The sequence below is a fragment of the Phalacrocorax carbo genome, chromosome 1, assembly GCF_963921805.1.
Source record: "Phalacrocorax carbo chromosome 1, bPhaCar2.1, whole genome shotgun sequence".
NCBI classification, from domain to species: Eukaryota; Metazoa; Chordata; class Aves; order Suliformes; family Phalacrocoracidae; genus Phalacrocorax; species Phalacrocorax carbo.
The window spans coordinates 3,690,801-3,707,091 of record NC_087513.1 but is presented as its reverse complement, the minus strand read 5'-3'; the positions used below and the strand labels follow the sequence as shown (position 1 = coordinate 3,707,091).

Sequence of the window (16,291 nt, the reverse complement as noted above, 5' to 3'; positions counted from 1 at the left end):
AGGAATAACCTGTCTGGATCCCACCTCCCCCCCGAAAGTTCAGGCAACCCAATAAATGGGTTCTTGTGTGAGAAATTAAGGGAGAAAAGAGAGAGAAGGGAGGGATGAAAGGAGGGAGGAAGGAAGGAAGGAAGGAAGGAAGGAAGGAAGGAAGGAAGGAAGGAAGGAAGGAAGGAAGGAAGGAAGGAAGGAAGGAAGGAAGGAAGGAAGGAAGGAAGGAAGGAAGGAAGGAAGGAAGGAAGGAAGGAAGGAAGGAAGGAAGGAAGGAAGGAAGGAAGGAAGGAAGGAAGGAAGGAAGGAAGGAAGGAAGGAAGGAAGGAAGGAAGGGAGAAGGGAGGGAGGGAGGGAGGGAGGGAGGGTTGGGTTGGTGGAAGAAAGCTTTTAATTTGTTGAAAATGAATTAAAAGCTTTTCTTTTGTTGTTCATTTGTTGGCATGAGTGTGCTGATCCCTGAGCCTTTGCCCTCGCTGAATGCAGAGCTGGGGTTTGCTCAGCTGGGATCCACTTCTCACCACATTTCAGCAGCCCAGCCCATGGCCGTGAGTATGAAGCCAAGCCCAAAACGTGAATGTGTGCTGACTCTCCGGAACACTAAGGGAGCTCTAGGGCATGTATTGTGTGTGTGGGAAAGCCTGAGCTTGGGAGAGGGCTTCTGTGATGTAGATGTGAAATGAACTTGCTTTGACCACTTACATGGTCTCCAGTCTCGTGCTTCCACTTCACCTGAATTCCCTCTCTCTGCCTCTGTTTGGCCACAGGAACCAGCAATCACAGCCTGGGGCATTTTTATTTCTTTATTTTTTTTAATAAACTTTATTCTATATTACAAATAGGTTTTTTTTCTTTTTTGTTCTGGACTGCAAAATAGGAATGCCTTATATTTACATACACAGGTATACAATTAATTATAACAAAGGTACAGAAGCTTTGCCTTTACCAAGTAACAACGGGATTCCAATTTAAATAGTATAGATTTTATTTATTTTTTAACTAGGATCAATTCAAAAGAAAATCAAACCAACAACAACAACAACCTAAGAAAAAGGATCCCAACCTCCTTTCTAATGCTGTCTTGACATCTCTTTGAGGCTGTTAATAACACTGTAGTGAAAGGATATGTCATTACACTGATTTTGTATTTAAGATGGAAGCTTTAGCAAAACAGAGAATGAGACTTCTGGCTCATGTGTATGTCCAAGACACAGGGTCAGACACTAGGAAGGGCCTGTCTTGTGAAGTTAAATAATCCAGTTGCCTCTCGTCTTGATTCCTTGGGGAAAACACTGGGAGCATTTAGCTAGCACCTAATCTCTCTGCTTCCTTACCCCACTCTGGGCTGGAAAGTTGGTTTTCTCCAGGGACTGGAGAAAGAGCAGCATAAAAATTTTAAGTAACACCAAGTTTCTCTTAAGATGCTTCAGAAAGGACTGCAAGCTTGGACATGTGCCTTGATTTCTCCAACTGGCTCTTGTGTCTCAGTCTATCTGAAAGTCAACAGCAACCTCTCCTACCGGGAAATGTCGCCCTCAGAGTGAAGGAGCCACCCCAGACAACACCAGCAAGAGAAAGGAATGCTGAAAGAGCCTAAAAGTCCTGGTTTTCCCTGTTTTCTACACCCAGGTTCACTTTACTGAGCTTCGCTGAACACTGCTCTCTGCTGTGAGTGTCTTTGAGGTGATCTGTTTCCAAGCAGAAAGAATTTCTTGAGGTAAACTCTCCATTTTTAGAACAGAAGATTAACACACAAAAAAAAGGAAAAGCCAATGAACAAACAACAACAACGACAACAACAGAAATCACACACGTGACAGGTTGATTAGACTAAGCAGCTTTATATCCTTGCTGGGGTTTTGTTTTTTGGTGGTTTTATTTGTTCCAAGTGTAAATCTTTCCTTTCTCTTTTCTTTTTTTTTTTTTTTTTGTTTGACATCCTTCTAGAAATTAATTCGTTGCTGTAAGCCTATGTACCCTTGGGTGCTTCTCTAACAGTGTAGTGAACTGAGCCACCCCAAACAAAACATGGTTGACAAGCTCCGTTTTCAAAGTATTCTCCACAAAACTGTTATCCCTGTAAGACAACATAACTTTTTTGGAGGAAGGGGCATTGCACAGTGGCAGAAGTGAGGGAAAACTGCAGGACTCCATGGACCCAACGATACTCTGAAATGGGAACAGCATTGGGTACAAAGCAGGAAAACTCAGGCTGTGAATGGCCAGGAGGCTTAGGTTTACACCAAGACATTGAGGTTCACTCACTCCACCAGTTGCCTACTCCACAGCAAACCAAGTTTGGATGGAAAGAACGAGGACATTCCAAGACCTCCACCTACCCTGGAGGACCACTCTTTTACTACTCATCAGATGCACACAGAAAATTGTCCTGGCATCACTGAGGCTTCGCCAATACTTCTCTACCCAACTCATGGTGAGGCATCTGCCAACACAGAAACACAACCTACAATGATCGTGTAAACCATCACTAGCTTGGAGAAAGAAATCTGAACCTGGGTGCCTCATGTCATCTCAGGAGAGAAGGTTACCAGAGGTTCAGAGGAATTTAGACAAGAGCACTGATTTGAGAGCTGGATATTTATACTGATTTCCTCATTCAAGGGTGAGAGATATGCAAACTGGGATTCCTGGATGCAGTTCTTGGTGAGCCACCCAAAACCAGCACAAGCCTGATGCAACCAACATGCACATTTCTGTACTGTGCCTTCTGTCTGGCTTCTTCAGCCAAATGGTGAACCAAGGAAAAGAAAGGGACTAAAAGCACCTTCTTGGGACTGGTGGGGTTACGGCAAAGGCATATCTGTTCACAGCGTCTTCCTACATCAGCAATGACCACCGCAGAAAACAACAGATTTCTACAGAGGAGCAAAACTCTTACACACTAGAGCCTGCCCCCGGAGTTTGGGAAGCAGGACCAGTTTTCTTCCTCTCTCTCATTCCTTTTACAGTGCCAAGCAATATCTCCACGCTATCAGATACATCTGCTTCATGGGTAATCCTTCTACGGGCAGCTGGGAAATGTGAAGCATGACTTGTTTTACTGATGCCTTGGTGATGTGAGAGAGTAGCCCTGGTCACCTCCGGCAACCCAGAATTTTCCTTTTGGTGTGAGATGGCCCTTGGACTTGAGGGTCCTTTGTGGAAATGCAAATGTATGCCCCAGTAAGAGGAGCCCTGGGACTCAGCCCTTTCAGGATTCTAATCTTCCTTCGAAAGTCTTCCGCATAACAGTGTCTCTTTCCAAAGCACTTCATTAGAGCCTTGAGGAAGGACAGATCTACATTTTGTGTTTTGGCTTACTTTTAAACAGTTTTCCTCTTGATATTGGCTGGTTTGTGCTTGGGTTGTTGTACCATAAAAATCCCAGCCTTTAGGAAATGTCGAAGGGATGTGTAACCTTCGTGTTGGCTGACTCAGCAGTGAGAGTAGCCACTGGACACTTAACACCCTATATCTATCAGTTTTCAACAAAATTATTAAAAATAATCATGACAATTATGTAATTTGCTTGGTCTTGCTCCCTTCATGGTCAACACCTCCCTGTGGGCTAATGCACAAGGTCTGGAAACTTTGGTAATCACTTTTCAGTTAAAGCAAATACCAACCAAAATTCTGCTAGTAAATCTTCTTCATGTCATAACAATTTTTTTATGGTGTCCAGTGTCAAAGAGGACAGCTACAGTGGTGAAACTACAGGTGAGAAAATTGGCATAAACCTCTTGCCTAAAGGAGCAAGGCTGGTGTATGCTGGATTGGACTAAACCTTCAGATATGTTCAGGACAGAATGAAGAGTAGGAAGAGAAGGACTGGGGCATGTTGGGAGAGGAAGGTGCCCTTGAGTGGCTGCATTTCTACTTCTCGGTAGTTCTCCTGTGCTGACTGTTCAAGCACTAACAATTTCTAACACCTTCTTCCAGGTAACATGCAACTGTTCCCACAAGTGTTTACCAGAAGGCTCAATCTGCAAAAGCACATGACATGATGGATTACATCTCATATCACTGTGTCATTGATAGGTGAGTACATTCACAGAGAGGTCACGATGTGTTTGCAGAGGGACTGTTCATCTTTTGTTCCTCTAACCCAGATGCAAAGTCCCAGAGCACACTCTTCAGCGAAGAAATAACCTTAGCTCTCTCAGTAGGACCACAGAGCATCTTCATGAGTTCTCTTTCCCCATTTCTGATGGTGCTGCAAGTGCACCATTCATTGCCTTGATTGCAGTGTTTGAGAAATACCCATAAAGATCAGCCTATCATCTGGCATATTCTGGATATTAGGAGCCTGTCCACTGACTTCCAGGGACTTTGGCTGCAGTTCTTTGTGTGGCTTGAAAAAGTGTGGAATACCACCTATCGGGCATTTTTGGTCAAGTGTGGAAAGGGAGGCAGGGAGAAACAAATCAAAGCAAGAGGAAAAGAACGCATCCATGTTGTACTAGGGCTCATTCTTCTGCTTGTGTCTTTGTTTTCAGTTGTATTTTACATGCACTTAAAAAATAGTTAGTTCGACAGGTGAGGCTGGGAAGAAAGATGCCAAGACCTCTCATAGACTGGGGGATGCTGGGACAGTGGTTGGAAATGGGGAGGGAACTGAAGGGGACAGGAGAGGAAGCCCACGCATTTACATCACAATTCTGGCACATTTTCCAAGCGAAAACCAAAAGCAGCTCAAACACCAAATAAAGAAAAACAAAACTAAAAATGAGGAGATGAAAGAGAAGCAAAATACAGATTTTCTTTCAAATCCTGGGGGAAAGAAGAGGATGGAGAGAAAATGGAAATGCCTAAATGGGAACTTAGGAAGGGTTAAGACACCAATCTCATGGCGCTTTCCATTTCCCCATAGTGTTTCATTCTCAGTGTCTCTGAGGTGTTCAAGTTTTTCTTGAAAAAAAAAATATATATATTACAGATGAAAAACTCCGTACCAGCAAGAAGAAATAAAATAACAATGGAAAACAACCACAATAAAACAAAAATACAGCCCTGAAAACACCAAAAGAAACAGGGTGAGTCTCAGCTTTCCCCTGTGGTGTTCCTCTGACTTCAGTAACAGTGCAGGATTACACCAGTTCACTTCGATACTTTTTTGTTTTGTTTGTTTGTTTTAAAACAGCTTCTTCTTCCTTACATGTGCGCATGTCCAGGCCGTATAGCCCATCACTCATAACCACTTCCCTCCAAGCCAGCTATTTTTCCTTAGACTCCTACCATCCAGCTGTGAGTACAAGGCATGACAATAGGGTCCATATTTATCTTCTGTGGCACTTTGTTTGTCAAAACCTTTGGTTTCTTCCTTTTTTTTTTATTTTTTAATTTTCCTTTTTTATGTACTTATAAAAAATATTGTGTTTGTGTTGTTGTTGTAATTTTCTTACTGCTGGCTCTGGTGGGACTTCCACCCCACTTTCACAGCCACAATCAATGGATCTTGAACATGCGCCGACATTACTAAATGGATCAACAAAACCATGGCAGAACCAACCAAACCCAAATCATCCCCATTGCGCAGGCCTCTTAAAAATGCTGAGATGTCCATAAGGTGCATGATGAGTCCATCAGCTCAGCAATCGAACAGAAAGCAAGCAAAATTAAAAAGGAAACAACACACGCGCACACAGATACACACACACACACGCACACGCACAAAATAATAATAATTATAATCAAGAGAGAAATGTCTGGGGTTTTAAAACCAAGACGTGTCCCTAAGTTTGCTGTTTCAATATGAATCTTGTGATATTCTCCCCACAGACACACCCAGTTTTGGACTGCTGTTCTTTAAATGGTTTTAAAAAGACTTGCCTACATGTGTACCTGCTTGGCTGAACGAAACCCGCTTGCTGACTGACTCCTGTTTGCACCACATCCCCCATTAGACACACTCATGGTCTGTCGCTCTGAAGAGGTTCTGGTTTGCTAGCAAGAGGCATGAATAAAACCAAATGCAATCATTCTGTAATCAATTTACACACCCTGTCTTTACCCCTTCCTCCCTCCAGGTGCAAAGTAGATCCAGGCTGTAGCTCTGAAGAGGGTGTGAGATGGATGTGGGCTGATTCTCCATGGCGTCAAGCCACTCCTCCATCTGCTAGTGAGCTCTCTTCACCACTGGTGAGATGAATGCAGACCCAACTCTCGCCTCCATGGTGTACAAGATGCAAGGTTCTCCAGACCCTGAGGGTCTCCCACTGCGCCGAGCCACGGTGTTATCCAGGCTGGCAGCTGTGTTTTAAAAATCGCCAAATGCAGAAGAGATGCAGGAGCTCACTCCCCTTTGGCTGCCTGTGAGACAGGTTGAGATGTTCTGGAGGAGCTGAGCAGAGGATAGGACAGGGTAACTACCCACAATCGTCCTGTGGTGACAGTGCTCTGTGAAGGGATAGGAAGGGCAAAGAGAGCACAAATCCTTCCCAGACAGCAACTGTGCCTTCAGCAAGGCCTGATGGTTCCAGAAATGGAGAAGAGGAAAGGCCAGGAGTTGGCACCAAAAGGCAGATGAGCTTACAGCGGTTCAGAGCCCTCCAGAAGACATGCAGTTCACCTGGGGGTATCTAGGTAGAAGAATATTTTGCAGTGTTTCATTTGGATTTTCTCCAAGGTTTCCTTCCAACATGTGTGGTGATATTTCCTCATAGGAGTGGCTTTGAAGGAAGGTTTTACCATCAGTCACACCTTGCTTCATGGCAAGCCCTTCAGTATCCTTCTGATATTCCACCATGAGAAAACAATAGCTTTGTTCCATTTGAGGAAACAAAATGGAAAGAACTAACATCTTTTAAAAAAATCCCTCTAGTTGGTTTTTGAGGCCAAGCTCCTTGCCTGGAACAAAACGAGACTTGTGGCTCTTGCTTTCCGAGCTGGGGGTGGGGACGAGGGAGATGCTGTGCTGTCCATTGCCAGAAGGAACAGAACCACCACCGACGGGATGCCACTGAGCAGAGAGAGCATTTTTGCCACAGTGCTATGACCAACAGGACACAATGGGAAAGACGGAGGGGAACACAGGTCTCTTTGAAAAATAAGAATAACCATATGAAACACAAGGGCAGGGGACCATCGGTCTCCTCCTCCCCTCTTGACCCTTCCCCTCCCCCAAGACAGCAGCTACACCGCTGTTAGCCCAGGCAGATAAAAGCCATAATGGTCCCACTCTGGACGGAGCTGTGGCATTTTTCAGGGAGCCCTGGGGTTCCTCTCCCAGTGGGACACTATCAAGAGATAGAGTTGCAATGGCTCTGCAGGAGAGGATCTCGATTTGCTCCTGCCCTCCAGGATCCCTGCAGGCAGGCTGCCTTCCCCTTGGGGAGACTTTTAGTAATACTGAGTTCATTTCCACATCCACTCCAGAGGCTACAGCCATAGGAGGGTAGTTAAAGCAGCATGACAGAGGTGACCTCCCAATTTCCCATCTGCAGAGTGATGATGTGATGTTGGGGGAAAGTTTGTGGGGATTTTGGGGTGTAATAGTTTTTCTCTAGGGCAAAGGCAGAGGCGAAGCCGTGAAAAGGAGAGCTCCACCCGAATGTCTTGATGCCCCCAGAGCTAAGATTCCTCTGCAGTCTTTTCTTTTAACCCCTGGGGCTTTGTCGCTTTGTCCATAGATTTTGAAAGAGAAAGAAATGAGAGAGAGAGCGGAGCGCTGTTCAGGTGACTCTGCTTACAGCCGATCAAAACTTGCACTTGGTAAAGATGATGATCTTGAGTGAGGCACGACTTGGTTTATCCCTCCCAGGGTGTCCCTGGCAGGACAGTTCTCAGCTGTCTATGCTCATGAGGGTTATGACTTGTTCAAGTTTGTAGGCAAGTTTCTGTTTCCCAGCCTGGTCATCTTGATCAAGGGCTCCGAGAATCTGGAAGAAGAGAAAGAAGTTGTAGGGGTTTAATCTTTTTGGCCCAAAAGGACTGAGTCCAGCATCTTACAGCAGCAGAAGAGGGTCATCTTTCCCTAAGGTAGGTCCCAGGCTTAGCTTAGATCATGCAAAGCAGGTCAGTCAACAGGGAACTAGGCATGCAGTTTGGGATAGATTTGTCTAAATGCAGACTTCTACACTGCAACTAATCAAACTTATCTTGGAGATCAGTTATTTGGTAGCTTTATTCACCACCTTGCCATGTCACTCGAGATGCCTTAAGGTATGTCACCCAGTCTTCAACACACAGAACCATGCTGGTCACCTTTAAGTCCTGTGTCATGCTTGCTGGACCATTCTAGGGTGCTTTAGGGTATCTGAAATGGCACTGGGTTCATATGCTTAAACAACTGTGGGTCAGGTGTGATGCAGAGCTCATAGAGGGCTCTTCTGTAGCAAGCTAATATCTGACCATTGACTACTGCAAGCTGGCTAAATCTGATTGACCAATAATAGACAAAAATAACAGGGATGCAGATGAAAGAGTACTGGGGAGACCAATTATCCCAGGCTCTCCCTTTCCAGACCGCAGGCCTTGCTTTCCATTCATTAAATCCATCATCCCCCCAACCAGGATGAAGACAGGTATCTGTGATACATACTGGGCCCTGGGAATGCGTGGGCCATCCCATGGCCCTGCAGAACTGCTCTTCCCCCTCCAAGGCTCTTACCTCCTCGCTGTACTTGCCAACGTAGGAGTATATCTCTGAGAGCGCACTCATAGTGTTGAACTCATTCATATGCATGCGAGACTGCTCAGCCAGGTAGGCGTTCATGTCCTGGTCACTGATTGCTGGCATTTTGGCGATGTCTGAATAGTACCTGAGAGAGAGAAAGACAGGTGTTTCTTGAGGGGAGAAGCAGGGAGTCAAGAGATGAAAGCCATCGACAATAAGGAGAAAGGACACACAGCACTCTTGGGCTCTTCTGGTGTACCGGTGATATATCTGGTCATGCTCTTTTACAGCAAGAGACTTAATTTAGCCAAAAGTGGAAATTACTGAGGCACTATTCCTGGATACCAGACATATGTGGTATTCACTCAACCCTATCTGAGACTGAAACCCCAAAAACCATCCTGTAAGCTTTCTCCATGCCATCAAGGTGTGCAGTACCTATTGATGCTGGATTCCTTTGTCTGGCCTTCAAGGGCTTTGAGCACCACCTCCAGTCCCACAGAGAAGTCCCACTGTTCTCGCTGCCCACTAAGAGCTCAGAATTTTGCTCCCATTGGCAAAAAAAAGCTTTGCATTTGCACCTTGCAGCATTCACACTAGCACATCTGCATCAATTGCTAACATCATCTGCCTCCCGCACTGAATCCAGTCTATCCCAGCAATTCCTTTTATGCTCAACATCTTTTTGCCCCAAATTTTAGTCTGGTCTGACGTCAGAGTTCATGGCAACAGGTTCCAAAACATTGCCATCTCCAGTCTGATCTCCACTCTGACTGGGAACAACAATCTGCTTCCCTCAGCAGTTAATGACATTCCCCTTGATCTTAAGAGGAATTAGGGCTTTATCTGTGAGATGTGGAGTCCCCCAAACCATTGCCCATCAGGCTTCACCAGCAGAGCTATGTCTCTTTAAGGAAGTTGCTATTTTCGATGTCCTTCGTCCCCAGGGTAAGGCAGGTCTTGGAGGACAAGGTTTGCGGAAGGTAATCAGTCACTGTCACTCGCAGCTGTGCTCTGCTGTCAACTGGTTAATTAGACACCATCATTTACATTTTTAATTTCTGCAATTTGACATTTTGTGCACAAGAAAAAAAAAAGAAAAAGAAAAAAAATCCCATAGCTGCAGCAATCCACAATTTTATAATTAGGAGGCAGAGGGGACGGGGAGCCAAAAGAGCTGACAGGTGTCCTGTAAACAGCGTGGAGACACCTGCTGAGATGTAGGCTGTTTTCCACTGCAGAGAAATTGGACACTAACGTGCTGTATGATAAGGATCCTTCAGACAGACAAGTGGGAAAATACTCTCTATGACTGAGCGGGGCAAGCAGCTGCCGAAGTCTCCTGTGAAAGACAACACAGTGCAAGAGCATTGGGAGGAAACTCCTCCACAGCAGAAGGCTCCTGTTTTACTGTCTGGTTTTGTGTTCTGCACTTCCATCCTGATTTATCATAATGGGTTGGTCTCAGTTGCTATCCTGGTTTTGCAAAGGCGGGGTTGATGTAACCCTTGGGACAGAAAGACATAGGAGGCAGAGGTCCTTCTCCCAGCTCTGCGCATAGTCTGCCAGCCTGACTGCTTCCAGAGCTAGGCTCTGGCTCATCATAAAATCTCATTAACTTCACTGCAACTTCCAGTATATACAACACCGTTTCTCTCCCTGGAGTCCAAACATCTTCTGGACTCAGGACCAGCCAAAAATTCTGATCTAACTCAGTACCATGGTCTAAATATTGCCCACTCCCAGTACTTCAGTGATGACTGGTCTGGGCTTGTTTTTGCTTTGCGCTTTGTCTAATCCCCAATCCCCAAGTGCATCTGAACAGTTGTTTATAAGGGAAAGAACCATCTGGAAACCTCCTGAGCACCTGTCCTGCCAAACTACCTCCAGGAGAAGATGATGAGCAGGATGACTAAATATTTCAAGACCTTTTCCACTCCCAGAAAACTCAAACAATTCTCATCATCATCATCTGGATAAAATCAGATCTGTGCTGCATGTACTTCTGACAAGAGAAAGCGTCTGGGACTGGTGGCATCCATGGCATTGGTATTGCAAGCTCCTCAGAGCCAAAGCACATTGTTGAGAAAAAAGGAGCCTTATAGCCAAAAACCAAGGTGTGCCTTGGTACCCAGAGAAAACTACACCCATGTGCAACCAGCACAGTTCATAGACTTGTGGGAAAAAAACAACCTGCAATGCAGTGAAATGCATTGATTTATGGTGCCTAAGAAGGGCCTATGGAGAAGAGCCCAGCTCTTCATGAATATTGCATAGCCACCTTCCTGCTGGGCAAAACGAAAAGTGAAGGGGATTACATCACAGCAAAAATAAATGAGGCTGGTGGAGGAAAGCAGAGGTGCTGTGTTGTATTTGCCAGCCTGGCTCTGACAAGCAGCTGAAACGCTCCTTTTCCTCCCTGGTCTGACTAGCCATCAAATGGTGGCAGGATAGTAAGTTCAGGGATGGGGTGCTTCTAGAAAGTGAAACACAGACACACGTGTCTTCTGCTTCCCCAAGTTTCTCCTGTGTCCCTTTCACCTGGTAGCAACTCTCTCCTTGGTCTATGACTCACAAGGGTCTGAAAGCTCTCCAGTCCCTTGCCAGCTCTGCAGAGGTACCTTCCCGGCAGCATATCACCCCCATGACTCATCTGAACAGTGGAAAACATGCAATGAAGTAAAGGACAGAACGCAACAATCTGAGTTTCAGGGCTTGGAGGCCTCTCCAGCCATGGCAGGCTCTCAAGCTGTGATCTCGGTGTGCTAGGTCACAGGCCATCACCCACTGCCATACCGAAGTGTCCTGGTCTCCCCCAGACTCAATTCCCCGGCCATCATACACCTGAGCAGTCATTCCGATTAAGATCGCAAACCAAGATATTGTGGAAGTGTGTTTTGCCAGAAAAATGGAAGAAAAAGAAGGGAAAAAAAGCATCTACCAATAATCAAACCTAGCTGCTAGTACAGGGAGAAGGCATATAATATCCTTCCATCAGAACTCTGCCATGGCCAGATGACTTATTTATAAAGAAGTGTTTCTAATGAAGCCATCATTGTGCTATCTAAAGAAATTATGAATGTGTATATTAAAGCGGTTTAGCAGGGAGATGACAACATCCCTGCTGAGTATTTACCTTCCATTTGAGCCCGGATCCTCAGAGGTACTTAGAGCCTCTCTGCCATTTGCATACCCCTAATGTCTTCAAAACCACTGTGAAGCTGTCACCAAACCCCGAGACGTCCTTATATTTTCACTGCTGGCATTTGCAAGGCTGCCTGTGTGCCGCTTCCCTTTGCCCCTGCAGCTGACAGCTCTCACTTGCACCATAGCTGAACTGTGAGGCAACGCAGGGGGAGTGGGATGCTCCTTCACCGCCCTGCTCCTGTGATCAGCCCAAAGCTGAGGGCCACCAGACCTCGCCTGAGACATGGGCAGATCATTGACTCACACTTCCATAGCCCCAGAGGCTGCATTAGCCAGCAGGAGGCTGGGAATGTAAGACTAAGCCAGATTCCCTCTGGATGAGACAGAAAGGTAGCAAACCAGCAAATTTAGCTTAGCCTGCCTCTGAAGGTTCAAGACTGAGAGTCCAAAGTAGAATGTGGTGACTACTTGTTCAGATGTACACCACTCGCTGGCCTGGTGCTGCAGATTTGCTTTCTTCCATACTCTGGTTTTGCTTAACTCCATTGTACCCTTTCCAGCTGTTTCTGGGAGATCCTTAGATGCACATCAAAAGATCATTTCTTACATGCTTCAGTTTCCCCTAAATCACGGGAGGAGGCTGAGTTCTGACCTCAAATCTGCTCATTCTCCCACGTAGCAGGAAACTTGTTCATTAGACATCAGAAGCCCTCAAGAACTTTGTGTAAATCCCTCACTGAGGCACATCAGCAACTGAAATGGAGGATGTGAGGATTACTAGACCATACGATGTGATTTCATAGGTATTATTAGCACAGCAACTCACCCCAGCGTGGCTTGAACTGGAGAGCCCATGAGACAATCCACTGCTGCTATTGTATGGGGAAAGATTTTCGATGCACCAGTATATAGTAGTGCTCCCTTTTATTCTCAAAAAGTAATTGTTCTTGTTTTCACATCCTCCTCTTTCCCTGGGTTCTGTTTGTTTTGTTTTCTTTTATTTTGTTTTCCTAAGGAAAGCAATACAACAGTGACCTGGGAATACATCTTGTCCTCTGTTTAGCCAAGGGTAGATGCTCTTGCCTTCAGTACCAACCAGAACAGGGTCCTTAGTGGAGCTGTTTCGCAAAAATGACTGTGCCTGCTGCCACTCAGTAACTCATTAACTCATCAAAAGAGAAGAGAAAAGCCGTGTTGCCAGTGCTTCCTGAAATTTTCCAGCACCACCGTGGTTTAGGCAGCTTAGCATGGAGCTAATTGCCTTCCAAAAGATCTTTTTGTCATGGCTGTTGTTGTGCCATCGCTGGGTTGGGACTGCACTCATTAATAATCATTTTAGCATATGAAAAGCTTGTAACGAATCCATGTGCTGCAGACGGCAGACGCAATTACAGCAATAACATAATTGGGGTTATGCAATAGCTGGCTGTATCCAGACCACTGAAGGAGGAAGAGATGTATGAAAGGGAGAGGGTGGACTGCTATAGCAGAGAAGGGTTGAAGGAAAGCTTGGGAACAACCTAGCGGCCAGCTCTTTCGTGGGATGAAGTGAAGCAGTGCAAGGACATGCTGTCAGTTCTCCTGTTGTCATAGCATGGCAGTTTTAGCTTCCTGGGAGGCATCTGAGCTGTGAAGTGTGCATTTGCGCTGATTCAGCTACAGGCAGCCGCCAGACTGTTAGCCCAGACTGATCCTATTTTGGAGAGAGGTTCAAGGCCAGGCTGTTGGACTCTGATTGGACTTTGGCAGTAATAGCATGACAGCTAAAGAAAAGGTACCGGCCTTAAAGATAGGTTAAGATCTGTCAGTTCTTCCAGAGGTTTGCCCTGAAGAGCTTCAGGGAATGATTCAGTCCATGTATACGTCCCCTTAGCTAAGGCAATGATTTTATTTTGCATGTGTATGGCTTTTCCTGCTGCTTTTCATCTCAGAATAAACAGTAGAGAATGGATGGGCAGCACTGAGTCAATGGCTGAAGAGTGAATCAGTGAACAGGTAGTTTCTCTGGGAAAAGATACTGTCCAGCATCGCCTCAGTGCAGAGGGTGTTGGGTCTGAGGTTGTATCCTCTGCATATAGACACATTTTCATCTTGCCTGCTTAAAACTGCACTATGTAAAAGCAGCATATTACTGCAATGAGAAAATATTAGGAGCTTTTTGGAGACTAAAGGTGAAGAAAGACAAGCGAACAGTCTTCACATACACCAAAAGCTGCAGCAGAGAGGCAGAGAATGAGCTGTACCCCTTGTTCCTGGGGATGCAATGAGATGGCATGGGCTTTAATTGCAGCCAGGAAGATTTTGGCTGGCCATCAAGGAAAACACTCTGATGGGAAGGGCAGGGAAAGGCAGGAATGGATTGCCTGAGGAGAGCAGAGGCTCTGTCATTGGAAGCCTTTAAGAAATGGGTAGACAAGCATCTGTCAGGAAGGCTTTAGACAGAGCTGATCCTGTCCTGAGGCAGGAGCTGGTTGGGTTGACCTCCTGAGGCCCCTTCCAGCACCAGTTTTTATTATCTCTACTGACAACACCCCTCTACCTTAACCCTTGGTATGCTATACCTTTAGCCTTCTATCTGGCAGGGAAAGGAGACACAGAAGACAGATATTTTTAAAGTAGAGCCAGGATTTGCACCTGTCATTTGACGCTCTCTTTTAAAGCCCTTGGAGTCACCCCAATGTTTCTACTTAAAACCTCAGTAACGCACAATGTTAGGGTGCATGCAGCTTATAATCTTTATTGTACTAAACTAGTCCAGTTTGTCTCTCTTTCTAAAGTCAGCTGCAAAGTGGCCAACAGACGTCAGAAGCGCTGCACTGGAAGAGACCATCTATTGACTACAGAGTCCTGTAACCACAGGCTGACCAGTGATGTAGGTTAGACCCCAAACGGGGACAGACTGTCCATTCTTCATACTCCAAACACACTCCCACAGCATTTTTTATTAAGCTTATGACCTCAACACCTAAAGGCTTATGCTATGTAAATCATAGCTGCTTCAGGAAAAGGAAATAGATGAAATCAAGGACCCAGGACCTGGGTATGAACAGCTAATTCTGGTTGTGTTTGTACCCAGGTTAATATAATAAACTGCAGAAGTTGTAATTCTGAATTGCACAGATCAGGACACTTTAAAAATCTCTTTTAGACCCAAACTTGTCAAGCCTATTTGAATGGTCTTCATTGGAAGATTCTCAAGGTGTGAAGAATATTTGCAATGTCTCCACTGACTTTCAGCTTTTCTTTGAGGGGCTATTTTTAATGCACAATAAGCAGCCAAAAGGAAACCAAGTCCCTGCAGGGATGAGAAAAAAACACCAATTCCTCTCCTTGCAACACTGCAGGTATTTTGGGCACCAGTATGCAATGGAAAAACTCTTTGGCTTCTGCCTTTTGTGCTCTGCCCCTTTTCAGTTTCCTACAACCCTGCTTCCATGCCAGGCTTTGGTAGGGAAACATCGTATTGATTGCGATGCAGGCAATTAAACGGTGTTAATGAAGTTCAAACAAGTGTTATCATAAGCTTGGCAGCATGGAGAGAAATGAAAGGTCAGTCACAGCCCTTTGTCATCTTTTCAGTGTGGTGTTGAATGCTAATGAGACAGTCCCAATTAGAACAGGCTCCCCTTTGTATTGCTTGGGGATTGCATCAAATGCTCCCAAGTTCTCCAGATTTCTAGGCTCAAAGGGGACATTTGAAGTAAACTTGAAAAGATGCAGATCTGAAGCTGCTCTAATGTAAATTCAGCAAAGCCTATGGAGTTTTGCTAACAGAAGTCAGATGAGAATCCGGTCTACCGTTCCCATTCTTTTCCTCTTTTTTTTCAATAGACTCAGATAATGATAATTGAAAAGCCTCCACCTTATTTTAGAACTACGGTCTGACTCTTCATGACTTAAAAAAATCCAAATAGTCTGTCCCTGTTTCAATGGGTTAGTTCTCCTGCCTCAGTCAGGCCTCATCTTCTGCCCCAGGAAACCCAAGTTGTGGCTGCACCTTTTTAGCCACGCATTTTTACAGTGAAAGATCCCTGGGTCTGTAATTTGAATGCTGAACCTGGTTTTCCCTAAAGTTAGGATTTCTCAGTGGGTTTGTTTCAGCAGGCAGAGTCCACCTCTGCTTCCAACCGCATTAAAAAAGGACTGTTGAAATCAAGCTCCCTGTTGACTACCAAGTCGAGGTAGACCCCTGATCAGGCCAGAATCTCCAGCTATTCCCTTCCCAATCAATGTACTTGCACACTCTAAGGGGTAGAAAACTAATCTTTGAAGGATTGGAGGTATGTACTTTCACCCATGCCTGCTTCTTGTGCCAAGGTCATTCCCTGCATTGAGTTTTGAGTCCTAAAGGCCCACTCCACACTTAGAAATGAGGAGTTGCAAAGGGAAGGCTTGGAGTAACCCAGGTCAGCTACCATTTCAGCGGACCTGTTAAAAGACAGGAGCCTGTCTTTACTCCAGAGTGCCTTCAAGTAGGGTTACCACTCCACCACTGCCTAATTGCCCTCTCTCAAATTCTTCTTCATCAAAGTTCATTTG

The 16,291-nt window shown here is 45.3% G+C and overlaps 1 protein-coding gene across 4 annotated transcripts in view; it reads right to left on the bottom strand.

Moving 5' to 3' along the window:
- Positions 1 to 780: 780 nt before the first annotated feature.
- The window catches only part of PLXNA4 (plexin A4), a 460,966-nt gene continuing 445,455 nt past the window's right edge, over positions 781 to 16,291 (bottom strand). For all 4 annotated transcript variants that reach the window (XM_064442386.1, XM_064442376.1, XM_064442394.1 and 1 more), the window contains 2 exons: positions 8,600 to 8,750; positions 781 to 7,868 (listed from right to left, as the gene is read on the bottom strand). In XM_064442386.1, coding sequence (XP_064298456.1) covers positions 7,773 to 7,868; positions 8,600 to 8,750 — 247 coding nt within the window. In that variant the 3' untranslated portion in view covers positions 781 to 7,772. The remainder of the gene's footprint in view (positions 7,869 to 8,599; positions 8,751 to 16,291) is intronic.